The 15,617-nt window shown below is 42.0% G+C and overlaps 1 protein-coding gene across 10 annotated transcripts in view; it reads left to right on the top strand.

Annotated features, from left to right (window-relative positions):
• Positions 1–15,617, top strand: part of LOC118897873 (phosphodiesterase 4D interacting protein) — a 218,171-nt gene that overhangs the window by 64,854 nt on the left and 137,700 nt on the right. For 8 of the 10 annotated variants that reach the window (XM_036857374.1, XM_036857557.1, XM_036857384.1 and 5 more), the window contains exon 4: positions 3,434–3,544. In XM_036857374.1, coding sequence (XP_036713269.1) covers positions 3,434–3,544 — 111 coding nt within the window. Of the gene's footprint in view, positions 1–3,236; positions 3,545–15,617 lie in introns of those variants that run through there. The other 2 variants (XM_036857537.1, XM_036857507.1) reach the window with 2 other exon arrangements.

Below are 15,617 nucleotides of genomic sequence, written 5' to 3' on the forward strand. Positions count from 1 at the left end.
ATTGGAAAGTTATGAGAATAATATTGGGCTGGCCAAAAAGTTTGTTTGGGTTTTTTCATAAGATCTCAGCCGAACAAACTTTTTGGCCAACCTAACAAGCAAGCTAGCCCATATTTAACAGATCAAATCAGCAAAAAATGAAATATATATGCAATAATTATCTATTCATTAATTTAACAAATATTTAGGGAGTGCGTCCTAAATATTCTGCAATGAGAATACAAAGACACAAAATATGCCTTCCCAGCCCTCAAAACACTCTAGTCTGATTGAAGTGATTGTATACTGCACAGTGGGAAGAATTAACTGGAGAGGTCTTCTGGCAATTGTGGAAGCTGAAGGAATATAGAGAGACATATAAGTCATTGACCCTTGGGCAGCTTACAGACTAGTTGGAGAGGTAGACACATGAAAAAGTTAAAAGCTCTAAAATGTGTAAATAACCCTGCAGGACAACAGAAAAGCAGTACCATGAGGCAGTATATGAGCACTTGCCAAACGTTAGTATTTGCCTTAGGAGCTCAAGAGGAAAAAGTTTTTCCAGTCTGGCGTAGCAGGGAAAGCTTTGTTTGGGTGGAATTCAAACGTGAGAAAGTGACTTGAAAGAAGAGGCAGGGTATCTTGAGAGGGTGTGATTTCTTTTTCTTTTATACTAGGAGTGATGAGATGCCTGTGAAGGAGTTTTAAGTAAGGGAGATGACAGGATAAGATTTGAGTTTTGAAAATAATGTTTTTAAAATAATGGGTTTTTTTAGCTTTAATAAGGAGAAGAACTAGCTGGATGAGTTCTGGCAGACATGATAGACACTGTTGCAAAAGTTTTTGCCATGAGGTTTGTCGTGAGAATGGCACATTCAAGTTGAACTATTTAGCAAAGAGCTGGATATGTAGGGCTAGATCTTGGGTGAGACAACTCAGTTGGAGGTTTGGGGACTGTTTGGGAGGCAAAAGTCAAAGCCCTAAAAGTGGATAAAATCTCTAAGGGAGAAAGTGTGAAGAGAAAAAAATCAGAAGGCTAATGACTAATTATCATTTAAGTAGTAGCTTTAAAGAGCCAGGAAAAAAAGAAAAAAAAGAAAAAAAACAACACAGAGAAGAGGCTAGAGAGATAGGAAAAGAACAAGGGATCACAGGGCATAAGAGAAAATAGGCTTAATGTGAAGAAAGAAATATATAGGTTGGATAAGAACACCTGCATTCATATGCAATTTTACTTTCCATAAAGCTTCTATTAAATTATCGTACATGATGAAAGAATCCAAGTAGACATCAAAAGCATGATTAAACACTAATCTAGAATCTGGCACCTGGTTCCCCCCTGTGCAAAATGGAGGTAATAATAACCAGGTTATTCCTCTAGGAGCTTAGACCAGGAAAGGGCCTTAAAATCACCGTTTCCAACCACTTCATTTTATAAATGAGGACAGTTAGGCCTCTGGAGATGTGTACTCCCAAAGTCATATGGCTATTTAGTAACACAGCTGGGACCAGAAAAGAATCTTCTTGAGTCTTATCTTAGACTTTTCTCTTCCTCACTGTCTCTAACTAAGCCTAGGTGAAATTCATTTATTCTAAGAGCACAGATTTAATGAAATTAGCTAAATGCATTTTAAATGTGTGCATTTTTTAAAAATGAAGAATATATTGTCTTAAGTTACCAGTGGTTTAGGTAAGAAATGTGTTGCCTACTTATAATCCAGCTCTAGTTGAGAGAATGCTCAGTTCTAATTATGCCCTCCTGAGGCCACTTTATTCACTCAAATTTTTTCTGTCTTTCAAGGCAAAGTGCAAGTGCAACTCCTTGTCGAAGCTTTCTTTCTCTCACCATCCCAACGAGAATGAATCACTCTTTCTTCTGGGTTCCCACAGATTCAGTATTTTTCAAACTTTAGGACAAAACTTATTAGTGGGTCATGGAATCAATTCAGTGGGTCACTCCCAAAAAGAGAAATGGAATAGGAAATATCAGAGTGCATCCTACATAGTGACGGTTAACATTACTTTGGGGAACTTTTACTTCAGTTGTGTGTGTGTGTGCATGCACTGGATTGCAGTGTGAAATGTAAAATGTTTGAATGACACAGGCCTGGAGGACTATAGTGTAAAACATATGCACCTACATCTCTATGGCCACCTGTCTCTTGGAGGGCTGGGACTGTCTTCATCTTTGTATTCCTCATGCCCAACATACTACCTGCTGTGTACAAAAAGGGAGGTTGATTGGAATTATTATGAAGAGTGAAGAAAGAATTAGAAGGATGAAGAGCAGGTAGGTTGGGGAGGAACCTTATACTTGAATTAAGTATAAAGTTTTTGTTTCCTTTACTTTGGATGTTAATATTAATTTTGTTTTCAAGCTAGTGTTACTGCAACCAAGAACTCGTGTTTGGTATCTGTGCTGTGGGGTTGTCTCCCAGTCACCTTCAGTGTCCCGTGTGGTGTGGTATAAATAATACTTCCTGCTAATGTTGCAGCTGTCATTCAAGGATCTTAAATTGCTTTAGGAGCAGGATCTGGTAATGAGTGCCTAGCTCCACTTGGCAGGTGCCGGAGTTAAGAAGTAGTGACTGGGTAAAATCTCTGGGCTCCAGCCTGACGCCTCCCTCCATCACCTCCCACCCTCTTTTCGCCCTCATCCCTTAGAGGGAGGAACCTTTGACCCTGCCTCTTGGAGCTTGTGTAACTGGTAGACAGATTTTGCAAAGATTCCACTGAACTAGAAGATTGGCCCTTTCTTTGGAGGTGGCTCAGGTGTGTATGGGGGGAGGGGCATGGTAATAAAGGCTATTTCTTTAACTGCCTCAGGGCTTGAAAGGTCCAGGGAGAAAAACTGGGAAGGAACTGATGAGAGGTGAGCTTCTGGATCATCCAAGGAAATTAGAAACCCCTCTGATTAGTCGTTCTTTAAGATTTGCACCTGACAGAAGGGGGATATCTGATACGTGGTCACCATTTTGTGGGTCATTCTGTGTCCTTGCAACCCAACCATCACCTTGAATTACTCCCATTCCCCATTTCCTGGAAGCTTCTGAGGGTCAGCCCCCTCTCTTTTCTGAGAAACTGTTAACTGCCTACAGTTGGGCCCGAGAGGCTGAGGGAGGGTGAGAGCCGAGTCCTAGCTTGGAGTCGGGTTACACCACTTGTGTCTGAGTTCACGCAGCATGTTCCTCTGTCAGGGATTCCGCAAATATCTCCCGAGGTAAAAAAGGAAAGCGCGCTGCGCTCCAGCACCCAGAGCAGCGAGCCCAGGCCCAAGTGCGGGAGGGAGCGCCAGCTATCAGGGGCATGTCGCCGTAGCCTCGCAGCGTCGCCGCCGGCTCGCTTCATGCCGCGGTGCAGCTGCACCACGTTCCTGGGCTGAGGGGGCGGTTGGGCATGTGCTCCTCCCCATGGGTTGCCCACCATGTCTAATGGATATCGCACTCTGTCCCAGCACCTCAATGACCTGAAGAAGGAGAACTTCAGCCTCAAGCTGCGCATCTACTTCCTGGAGGAGCGCATGCAGCAGAAGTATGAGGCCAGCAGGGAGGACATCTACAAGAGGGTGAGTGCGGGGGCCTGCGGCTCGGGGCGGGGGGGGGGGGGCAGGGGTTGATGGTGGACACATCCAGATCCCGAGCTCTTCCTAGCTGGTGCTGTGCGAATCAGTGGGGTAGGCGGGTTCCGGGCCTGGTCTGGTCACCTTAACGCCAGTGTGACCTTGGACAAGCCCATTTCACCTCATCTGTGCCTGTTTCCTACTTTCCTACTCTGTAAAGAGAGCGAGCTGTATTAAATCAGAGGCTCTCGAACTCTGGTTTGGAACTGTGTAGAACAAACACCTTGGGGGGCTGGTTTAAAGTGTCCATTACTGCCTTACCCCCAGGGATTCTGATTTAGTAAGGGAGGGGGAGCTTAGAAATCTGCATTTTTAAACAAGCCCCAGAGGTGACTGAAGCTGGTAGTTTTCAAGTCACACGCTCTGCTTAGAGAAGGGACCCTTCTAGCTCTGGCACATGGGGGCAGGGAATGATGCCATGGGGAACAGGGCAGGGGCTGAGGACATTTCTGTTCCTTGAGAAATTCGTGTTTGTTTTTGAAGACGATTATGCAGATGAGCTCTTAGGACAGGGTCTTAGGCATTTTCATCTTTAGGAATAGTTCACCTTAGAATGAAGAAAGGGTATTGATGGAATGAACAGCCGTTGGCCTTGGGTGGGGTGGGAGAGGGCGGCTTCCCTGAAAGGGAGGGCTGTCTTGATTGATGGGGGAGTGGGGTTGGGAAGGAAGACAGAGGGGACTGGCTGAGTTGAGGGTGAGATGAGACAGCACCTTGGTTAAGAGGACATTAGGCTATGGTTTACAAGGATTAAGCTTCCTAACTGGTTGCCACAATGTTGGTTTCCTTAGCTTTCTTAGCGTCTGGGCTAGCAGGACCTGAAGTGGCCTGAGCGACCTGGAGCTGGTGGCCTCTGACTTTATCAGTTTCTAAATCTCCAGCTGTTGGCACCAGAGGACTATACCAATATTATCAGTATCTGTGTGTGCCCTGTCCTGTCGAGAAGGAGTTTGGGAAGCATTACAGGCTGCTAGATAATACTTTAGATCAGAGGAATAACTGGTGTCTCTGAGACCCAAACCACTGTTTGGTAAATTCAACTAAGATGAACAGCTAAATCTGAGGGATTTAGCCCTATTTTCTGACTTTCCTGGATTTCCATGTTTTAACCTGAATTTTCCTGAAATTGATCCAGACTCATCTTTTGTCTTTTATGTGGCTATATAGTGAATGTGCCTCAAGGGAGCTGCCAGGGGTCGAAGAGGATATTGCCAAGTGAGGGTTGGTAACTCAGGGAGAGGGAGAAGGGGAGTGTGAGTGCAGTATTTGCCTCGGAGTAGGAATAGTGAATGAATTTGTTCACTGTGCAGAGGGAGGGACATTTTCCCATTAACTGTCTCCAAAGCAAGGCAGAAGAAAGGGGCAATTTCTTAGATAATTTGAGGGAAAGGATTTTTTTAGCTTGAATCAAATGACCGCTTGAGTCAGTTGGTCTCACCCTCTGCTCTGCACTGACTAAGGGGACACTCTGGGTAAGTGTGAGGGGGCACCGTTGCTGTTCGGGAGAAGTGTGACTGAGAGGATTATAGGAGCTGCACCGGGGTATGGTGGGGGTAAGTGGGCCACAGGACATTGTCACATGCAGAGGTGACAACCCTTTGTAAGACTCCCGTATTGCCACTAGTCCCACTCAGGAAGTAGAAACGGCCCTGTCTCTTCCTGGTCTAAGAGCAGAGTAGTCAGGCAGCTACAGGAATACTATAGTATGGGGAATCTCAAACTACTGTGTCCCCTCCTTTCCCTTCTCACCATACTTTTGTTGCATTCGCCTGTCACATTGCTCATCCCGTTTGGCTGTGATTATTTGGGAAGCACCAACAGCTTAGGTTAAAATGACCTTATTTGGGAAGCAGAACACATAAAGCCATTATCAATCATTAACATCATAGTTGAAGTTAGTTTATCACACTATGTAGTGATGAGGGATTTATAGAAATCAGGGCAGTTGCATTTTGATGGAAGGACAAGGGATTAGAAAACCACAGATCTTGGACAATCGGAGACCTGGACAATCGGGATTAGAAAACCACAGATCTTGGACAATCGGAGACAGTGGCCTTGGACAATCGGAGACCTGGGCAAGTTACTTAGCCTCTCTGAGCCCGTTCCAGTCCCTGTAGAACTGGCATTAAGAATAATGCACAGCACCATAGGCCCTGAAAATTATTTGTTGAGAGTATGAATAAATAGCAGCCCTAAAGATTAAATAAGAAGACATAATCAAAGCACTTTGTAAACTTCATAGCATCCTACATGTATGAGAGGGCAGTAGTTGTATGCCTACTAGTAGTAATAGTTATTATGATATTTAAAAATGAGGAAGCAATTTGGTTCCTTTAATCTCACCCTCAGACATTCCCATGAATGTGTTTTACGTTCATCCATGTTAGTCCCTTTGTGACTCCACAAGGTTAGGACAATTAATTAGCAGCCATGTTGGCAGAGACAGGGAGAGTGGTGTGCAGTGCATCACATGGTAAGTCAGGTAGTTCAGATAAGAATTTAGAGCCCTGTTCTGTGACTAAACTTAGCTTGATTTTTCTTTAGCATTGGAAGGACTCTTTAAATATAGTAAAAGCATTAAATCATGCCCAACTGAGAATCTGCAATAATTTGGGTGCTGTATACATGGATTCTCTTAAAGAAAACCAGTATTTGTGAAACATATGTAATAAAATTCTGTTATGAATAGTAATTATTTTATCATTTCACATATTTTTACTACTGCAGACTTTTGTTGAGATATTTGTACTGAAGAGTAAAAAGTTACTGTCTTAGTGAGAGGCAATCAAGCATTTCACCATAATGACTACAGGGAAGGGAAATATGGAGAAAAGGACTGGAGCGTGGGTTCTGTCTTTTTCTTTCCAAGTGGCAAGTCCTCCTTTATGTAGCTGATTGAGGGAGAGACTAAAGTAGATATATATAATTCTTGATTGTAAAGGAAGCTACAAGGCTATTTAATTTTAAGAGAAGTTGTAAGAGTTAGAGAGTTATATAAAAACCTAAAAGTATCAACTTCAGAGCAAGTAAATAAAAAAGGAGTTAAGGGTTTCTCTCTTTCAAGATGCTCAGAGAATTCAGAAATAAAATAATATTAAATTATACATAAGAATTGGTTCTGTGAGACTGGCTATTTTTGGTTGAGTGTTTAAGTTAAACTACCCTTTAAGCTTCAGCTTCTGTTAATATTTAAACACACAGGAGGCGGCTGATTACCCTCAGCACAGAACAACTAGGGCATATACCTACATGATTAGGTACCACTGCCCCCTCTTGATAGCAAATATTAATTGTAGGTTCAGTTTTGGGGCAAGACAATATATAAAGCAAGGAAGGGGAGAAACCGTTGCAATACACAGAGCTCCTGATTCTGGAGCAAAGTAAAGTGAGAAAACGCTGTAAGTGGTCTACAGCTGAGCATGGCCCACTCCCAGGAAGACTGGCTTGTTAGCATTTCTGAACTGCAGCTGCTCTGGTAAATAATTTCTGGGCGGCAACTTGGCTGACTTCCTCGTTGTTGTTGATTATCTAATCCTGCATCTTCTCATGATAGCTGAGCGTGCCCCCACTAGAAATATGCCCAACCCTGGAATTTATGAAATCCACTGCTGTGTGATAAACACCCAATCCCCAAGCAGCACACAAAACCACCATCCACTGTGTTTTGCCACACGATGACTGCTTACTTGCTAAGCTTGTGTGAATATATTATTATTCAAGGTTGCTTTGAAAAAGATTTAAGCTTCCATTCTAAGAATGGAATTTAAAATCTGACAGAGTCAGATCCAATAACAAAAGCGACAGGAGAAACTGAATGTTGTCATCCTGGACCAGACAGAGTCAATGTTTAAATATGACATAACTGATGTTGGACGGTTAAAGTCGATTTGGCCTTTAGACAGGAGTTGAAAGAGTTGTGTTCCATTGTTTTATGGCCTTTAAACTGCCTGACTTTTTTGAGCTGTGGTTTCTCATCTTTGAGACTGGATATTTTTCCTGAACAATCTTTGAAGTTTATACGTAGCTTATTTCTGCAGCTAGGTTTGTTTGTTTTTTGGTTTTTTGGTTTTTGCAGCTAGGTTTTTAAAATCATGATAGACAGCCCACTGACTTTACTTGCCTACCAAATTTTTATCATTTCTACTGTTCTGCTATCACTGGGCATAGTAGTTAAGAGTTAGGAATAAGACAGGCCTGAAATGGAATCTTGGTTCTACTACTTGCTACCTGGGTTAACTTGGGCAAATACTATAATTTCTCTGAGCTGAAGTAGGTCTTGTAGTAATTTCTATCTTACAGGGTCTGGAGCAGGATCAAGTGAGCCAATCCGTTGAAATCAGCACAATGCCTCTCACATAGTAGTAAGCCCTCAAACAATATTTGCCCCTGTTGTGACAAACTGGGAGATGGCAGAATTATCTGGATAAGTCCAGTTACTGGACCCATCCAATTTGGGCCACTTTTGAATTCCAAATCAGTTTCTTCTTCTTCAGTAGTGGATTTGGGACAATTTGTCCTATTTGTCTCAATTCTCCATTTTAGTTTGCCCATGTATAAATAACATAATATAATCCAAGTGTCCCTATTACAGCACAATTACTGTCACCCTCACATACAAATGTTTCTTCAAAAAAAAAAACAAGAAAGGCTAGATTTGTTAAATTTTTTAATAAAATATTTTATTTAGTAATAATACAAAGTCCTTTGCTTTCACAAAAATTATTATGACTATGATTGGTTATGATTCAAAATTTTTTATCATCTTGGTTTAATACCTTGTAGCTTGGCCTGGTTCTAAATTATTTAATTTTTAAGACCTAGCTTTCTTTTTAATGGAGATATAATTAACATATTGTATTAATTTCAGGTGTACAACATAATGACTCTATATGTATATGTCACGAGATGATCACCACAGTAAGTCTAGTTCACATCCATCACCACACATGGTTACAATTTTTTTTTCCTTGTATGAGAACTTTCAAGATCTGCTCTCTTCATTGAATTTCTTTTTGGCTCAATGACTGATTTTCTTTAGTCCTAACCTGATTTCTTTAGGCTTTGGGAAATATGATGAGTAACAGGGTACATGCAGACTTACTGTGCTAAGCACCCAAAAGTTCAGTGAAGCCCCAAGGAACTCCATCAGGCCATATAATTTAGGAGCCTTGACTTGAACCAATGGAGGCAATTACAGAAAAACAAGTATCTTTGGGGGATATCAAAAATGTAGGGACACAAGTTTTGAACTCAGTCAGAAAACTTGAATTCTGTGTTCCTTTCTTTTTTTATTTTGGCTGTGCCACATGACTTGCGGGATCTTAGTTCTCCGACCAGGGATTGAACCTGGGCCACCGCGGTGAAAGCGTCAAGTCTTAACCTACTGAACTGCCAGGGAATTTCCAGAAAACTTGAATTCTGAATTTACCTTTTCCTACTACATATCCTTGGCCTGGTCCTTAACTTCTTTGAACCTTAGTTTCCTGAAATGGAGGCATGAATTCCCGCCCTGCCCTCCTCCCTATATGTAAACATGTTTAATGTGTTAGATGTTAAATAAATGTAAAGGATTATGACCGTCCTTCGTACCTGGAGACACATACTAGAGAATGTGCACCTTCTCAGATTACTGTCTAAAGTAACTGTTGCAGCTGCTGTTGCAGAATAAGTGGTTTTCTTATATTTAACAGAGTTGACTGTTTTCTTTTTATAGTTGGAGACCTTGTTTAGTCAGCTGCTAAGTTTTTTTCCCCTATGTTTTACTTATGTGAACTTTAAGAAATGTGTACAGTAAGGAAGGGGGAAATGTAAATAAAGAGAAAGAAATAAGGGCGAATTTGGCCAAACTATTTTTAAACATTTCTGTGGAAGTCACATAGTCTCGTGTGCCCATGTCTGTACATAATGTGTGTGCTGACACCTCATTCTCTGCTTTCTGAGGTTCTTGAAGCCTTGCTTGTGCATTTCCTCTTCTTTTGGGGAGTAGAAGTAGGAAGAAAGTAGGGAGATTTCATTCATTAAATAGTTGTAACCAATAGTTGTGTTTTTGGTTAAAAAAATTTTTTTAAACTTCACACCCATTAGGATGGCTATGATAAAAACAAAACAAAAACAGAAAATAGCATATGTTGGCCAGGATGTGGAGAAAGTGGGAACCCTGTGTATAGCTGGTTGAGAATGTAAAATGGTTTCGCCACTGTGGAAAACAGTATGACAATTCTTAAAAAAATTGAACATAGAATTATTATATGATCCAGCAATTCAAATTCTAGGTATATACCCAAAATAAGTGAAAGCAGGAACTCTAACAGATATTTGTACACCCACATTCATAGCAGCATTATTCACTTAGCCAAAAGGTAGAAGCAAACTAAGTGTCCATTGACAGATAAATGGATAAACAAAATGTGGTATATACATACAATGGAATATTATTAAGCCTTAAAAAGGAAGGAGATTCTGACACATGTTACAACATGGATGAACTTTAAGGATGTTATACTAAGTGAAATAAACCAGTCACAAAAGGACAAATATTATATGATTCCACTTACAGGAAGTACCTAGAGCAATCAAATTCATAAAGACAGAGAGTAGAATGGTGGTTGCCAGGGGCTGTGGGGAGGTAGGGAATGGGGAGTTATTGTTTAATGGATATAGACTCAATTGGGGAAAAAGTTCTGCAGGTGGATGGTTGCACAATGTTAATGTACTTAATGCCACTGACCTGTATACTTAAAAATGGTTAAAATGGTAAACTTTATATTATGTATATTTTACCACTAAAAATTTTTTAAAGCAACTTTCCCATAACGGTCATAGTTACTTTAAAATTTTGTGAAATCCTTAACAAATACAACTTTTGGCTTTGTTTTGTTTTTGCTTAACCCAACTCTTCTCATTTTTAAGAGCTCTTAATTAGATGTCATAATACTTACCTGTTCGGAAGAGGAAATTTTTTTCCTTTGAATACTTAAGATCTTTTCTTTCAGTCACTAGGAAACAAATCTAAAACTAAATCCTGGAGCCTGATTTAATTTTAAACCACTTTCAACTAATTCCTTAACTATGTCTACATAATTTGTACTTCTTCATGAACCTATCACAAAGCCACTTCTTCCTATTACTTATGTACATCCAGGTTTACACACTGATAAAAGAAGCGTAATATAGTTGAAAGACTAGGCATCGTAAGTCCCTGTCTCAAGTGTTTACCTTATTTACATTATCACCTTGGCCATTCATTTACTCATGTCTCTACACATGCATTCATTAACTCAAACATCTGTTGACTACTGTATGCCAGCTACTGTGCTAGATGCTGGTGGAGAAAGTTATCAACAAATAAATAAAAATGGTATAATAAGGGCTACTATAGAGGTATGTACAGATTGCTCTATAGTACTAAGGAGAACAGTAAAATGCACCAGAAAAGGCCTTGCCAAGCATGTGAAGTTTGAATTGAATCTTAAAAAATAAAAATAGAACAAGGAACGGGGTAAAGCATTTCAGGCAGAAGAAATAGTATTTACAAGGGCATAGAAACAGGAAAAAGCATTGCGTGCTTGATACACTTCAGATCTTTCAGTATGACTGGAACACATGATATTGAGGACTGGTGGTGGTGGATGGAAAGGTAAGCAGGGGACAGATCATGGAGAACTTTGGATTTAGCCATTCATGCATTAATAAACATTAATTGGGCGCCTAGTATATTCCAAGTACTATGCTGGGAAGTTGAGGCTTCAAAGATGCATGAGACACAAGTGATATAGAGTATGGTAGGAGTCAGTAATAGAGATCCTATGAAGTATAAGGGAACTCAAATGAGGCATCTCTAACCCAATTGAATAGAGGAGATGGAAGGAAAATCTACAAAGGAGTCTTTGAGGAGATGACCCCTGAGCTTTGTCTTCAAAGGAGAGTAAGCATTGGTTAGTCAATGGGAAGGGGGGGGAGGGTTAAAAGAAAGAAGCAAAAGCTTAGAGACAAGAAACCACATTGTAAGTGTGGAGAATTGTAAGTGGTTTTGTGTTGCTAAATTTAAGTTCTAGGCATAGAATGAGGCTGAAGGGTCTGCAGGGCGTAATCCTTTGTGCCATTTTAAAGAGTGTAGACTTTATCCTAGGGAGGATAGGAAGCCACTGGTAGGCTTTAAGCAGCAGGGAACACGCTAGATCCTTCTGATAGGTGGGGAAGATGGATTCAAGGAAGATAAGACAGGAAGTCAGGAGAACAGATAGGCCAACCAAGAGATGATGAGGGCCTAAATGAGGCCCATGGCAATAGGAGTGGAGGAGAGGGAGCTGATTTGCGAAATATTTGGGAGGTAAACTATCTGTAGGACTTGGTGATTGATGGGATGGGAGGGTGGACGGAAAGGAATCAAGAAGACTGCCAGGATCCTGGCTAAGACAAGTCACTTTTTCTGGGCCTCTGGTTCTTTAGGTATAAAATGTGTGGGCTGAACTGGGATTGACACTAACATCTCTCCCAGCTCTGAAGTTCCGTGATTCTGAGCAGCCTCTTTGGATACTCTCCCCTTAACTAAGGTAGTTGCTTCCCTTCTCCCAGTCTCACAGCTCCTCTGATGCCTTCTCAGGAAGGCACGTGCCAGCAGAGCTGAGATGGTTTTAAAACTGCCAGTCAATGTCAGGAAAATCTAGTGCTGTTACCAGGTAGCTGGAGTTATAATTAGCCCAGTTGCTAGGGAAAAACTGAGATTCTGTAAGCACGGGCTGCCAGAAAGAGCTTTTTCCAACTGGATGAATTTATTTGTTTACGAGAACAAAGAGGATATGGATGGAATGTTTTTAATGTGTTTTTGGAGAATTCAACTTTTGCCCAGGGTACAGGATATGCATCAAATCTTTAACCGTGGTCATTTTTAAGTCTTTTGTCATTTACAGACAGTTCTGGGTGTACTCTGATGCTTTTGCAAATATGTTCCTATAAAAGGGTTTCATCTTCAAGGAATTCATGGAAAAGACTCTGACAAGTACAGGTTTCCGGTAACTGATTGTACTGCTGAACTGAATGAATAAGCATTTTCAGAATTCTAATGAAAAACTGATGAACTCATAAAAGTGCTAACAAAAGATCAAGATAAAAAAAATTAATTACATGGGACTGAGTGAACTGATGAGGATGATTATAATTTTTGTGACTTTGAATTTTAAAAAAATGCAAAAAAAAAAAAGGATGTTAAAAGCAAAAAATAGGTTTGTGCTTGGGCTACTCAACATCTTGTCTGCGGTAGGAGGAGTGGATCTGAAAATTCTGCTTTGATATATATTTGGGTAGCTGGAAAATGACTTACTTTCACTTGAAAGGAGATAAATAAGAACATAGAATCACAGTTTAGAGTTACAAAAGATCCTGGAGATAATCTGTATGCCCCCTTCACTTTTTTTAAAAAATAAATTTATTTATTTATTTATTTTATTTTTGGCTGCGTTGGGTCTTCATTGCTGTGCGCAGGCTTTCTCTAGTTGCGGTGAGCAGGGGCTACTCTTCGTTGCAGTTTGTGGGCTTCTCATTGCGGTGGCTTCTCTTGTTGTGAAGCATGGGCTCTAGGCACGTGGGCTTCAGTAGTTGTGGCATGCGGGCTCAGTAGTCGTGGCTCACGGGCCCAGTAGTTGCAGCACAGGGGATTAGTTGCTCCATGGCATGTGGGATCTTCCCAGACCAGCGCTTGAACCCGTGTCCCCTGCATTGGCAGGCAGATTCTTAACCACTGTGCCACCAGGGAAGTTCCCCTCACTTCACTTTTTAAGAAAGCTTTTCATTTTAAAGGAACTTTAGATATACAGAATAGTTGCAAAAGTAGAGAGTTCCTATGTACCATTCACTCAGCTTTCCCTAATGAGTAAAACCTTTATTTTAAAGATAAAGAGACGGAGATCCAGAGTGGTAAAGTAACTCGCCTAAGGTCACACCGCGAATTAATGGTCATGTTGAAACTAGAATCCAGGAGGCCTTGCTTCCTTTCCAGACACTTGCAGTGACTTCCTGGGTCTTCAAAAAAAGTTCAAGGAATTTATATGCTTGTCAGAAGTTTAGACTTTCTTCTTCTTTGTATTGATAATCCTGGGCTAAAATAGAGTAAACACAGCAGAAGCTAGAGTACTTCACAGATAAATGATTCTGTACCCTGTGCCTGCTGCCAAATATTTAGTTCCTCAGCCTACATACCCCTTCCCTAGGAGTTTCATCATTATATGTTTCCAAAAGCCATGGGGATCTTTTTTTTTGTGGGGGGGAGGGGGTGGCTGGGGGGGGTGGTTTCTTCCTCCTCTGGCCTTTGCCATCTCATCTAAGCAAGTTCAACTTCCCAGAAAAATGAGGCTGTGTTATACATGGAGAAGGTACAGAGCAGGGGGCTGGTGCAGACTGGAAAGGGGCCCACCCTATCATGTTAAGTAGCAGCTAATCCACCCACACACCAAAAGAGAGTGATCTGACTTGGTACATGCCGTTCTGTGGGGAGCTAAGTGACAGTCAGGTGGCTTTCTGCCAAGCAACTTGAGAACAGACTTTGGGCCGCCCTGGGCAGTTATCATCCCTGTTATTTGGAAACTTGGCTCAAAGAGGTTGGGAGTGAATGAAAGGCACCGACTGCCTTGTCCTGCCAGCTTTTTACCTCCCAACCTCACATAAGGCCCCACCGGCGTGCCGGAGGAAGCTGCCTCTTTATACACACAGAGAGCCTTAGCCCACATGGAGGCTTGAGGAGGAAGCCCTCCTCTGAGGCCCCTGGGTGGACAGAGGCCGCCAGCATGCAGGCCGTGACCCAGAGCTGCAAAAGGAGAGTCTGGGCCCTGGCTGAGGGCCAGAAGTAAGCAAATCCTTCCAGGTCACTTTTTCTTGGTAGGTTTCAGAGCTTCTTTCTGAGGCCACAGAGGTGACTGCCCCTCCTAGAAATACTCCATCAGACACCCCCCCCCTCCAAATCCAGATTCTCTCTAGTCAAGCTGAGTGTGTGCTCAGTACAAGCATAAACCTTGTCCTGCCCACCTAACACAACTCAGTTGATGACATGGTGTGTTGTCATCACTCTGCTGCAAAGTCAGGAGCTCCTGAGTCCAGAGCTGGATCCTAGGGTCTTCCTGGCACAGAAATCAGATGAAGGTAGTGGACCTCTGGGTCTCAGACGAGAAGGTCCTCTAGAGGTGGGGAGCAGTCTCCATCTGAAGTCTTGTTCTTTCTCTCCGATCGCTTCCAGGCTTGTGGGATTATGGAGAAGCCCGGGTTGCTGCCAAACCATTTGAAGCCTCAGAGAACTCAGAGTCAGGAGGGTGGTAACTGGTCCCTGCCAGTCTCTACAAAGCTGGGGGTGAGAGCAGAGAGGTCCCTTCAGCTGTGGAAAGCTTCGTTGTGTCGGGCGCATCAGGGGGCTTGCCCGAATTGCTGCAGGTAGAGGGTGGTGATGTCAACTAGAACCAGAACTCCGCCTCAGGCCTTCTCTACCCTCCTTTGGCCCTCAGTGCTAACTTCCTAATTTCTCTCTCCCCTCTTTCCTCTCCTGTTCTCCCTACTTCTTCGAGGTGTCAAAGTATGTCACCGGTGCCTAAGGGTCTTGATATAAGATGGAGGGCAATTAATGGTCATGAGGAAAATAGCCTGAGGACTCCTTCTCTATCTATTTCTAGGCTACTTATCTCCAGGAGAGGTTTCTAGGCCCAGGTCTTGTCCCACCTTTTGGTATCAGTATTCTGTCCTTCTTTGTCTCGTATCCTCTCTCCTCCATTCCCAAATTTGTGCATACACATGGAGAATATATGCTAAATGCTTCACATTTAAACCCTATGGAGGAGGGGATCCATTTAGTGTTTACTACGTGCTAGGCACTGTGCTATGCATTTTACATATATTTAATCCCAACCACGTAATAACCCTATGAAGTTGGTTGTCCCCATTTTTCACAGAACCAGATTTGCCATTAATAGCCTCAGGGTGTATACCTGGTATCCTAGCAGCAACATGGCCTAATTCTTCAGTTAATAAGCAAGGTCTT

Source organism: Balaenoptera musculus, chromosome 1 (assembly GCF_009873245.2).
Source record: "Balaenoptera musculus isolate JJ_BM4_2016_0621 chromosome 1, mBalMus1.pri.v3, whole genome shotgun sequence".
Classification (NCBI taxonomy): domain Eukaryota; kingdom Metazoa; phylum Chordata; class Mammalia; order Artiodactyla; family Balaenopteridae; genus Balaenoptera; species Balaenoptera musculus.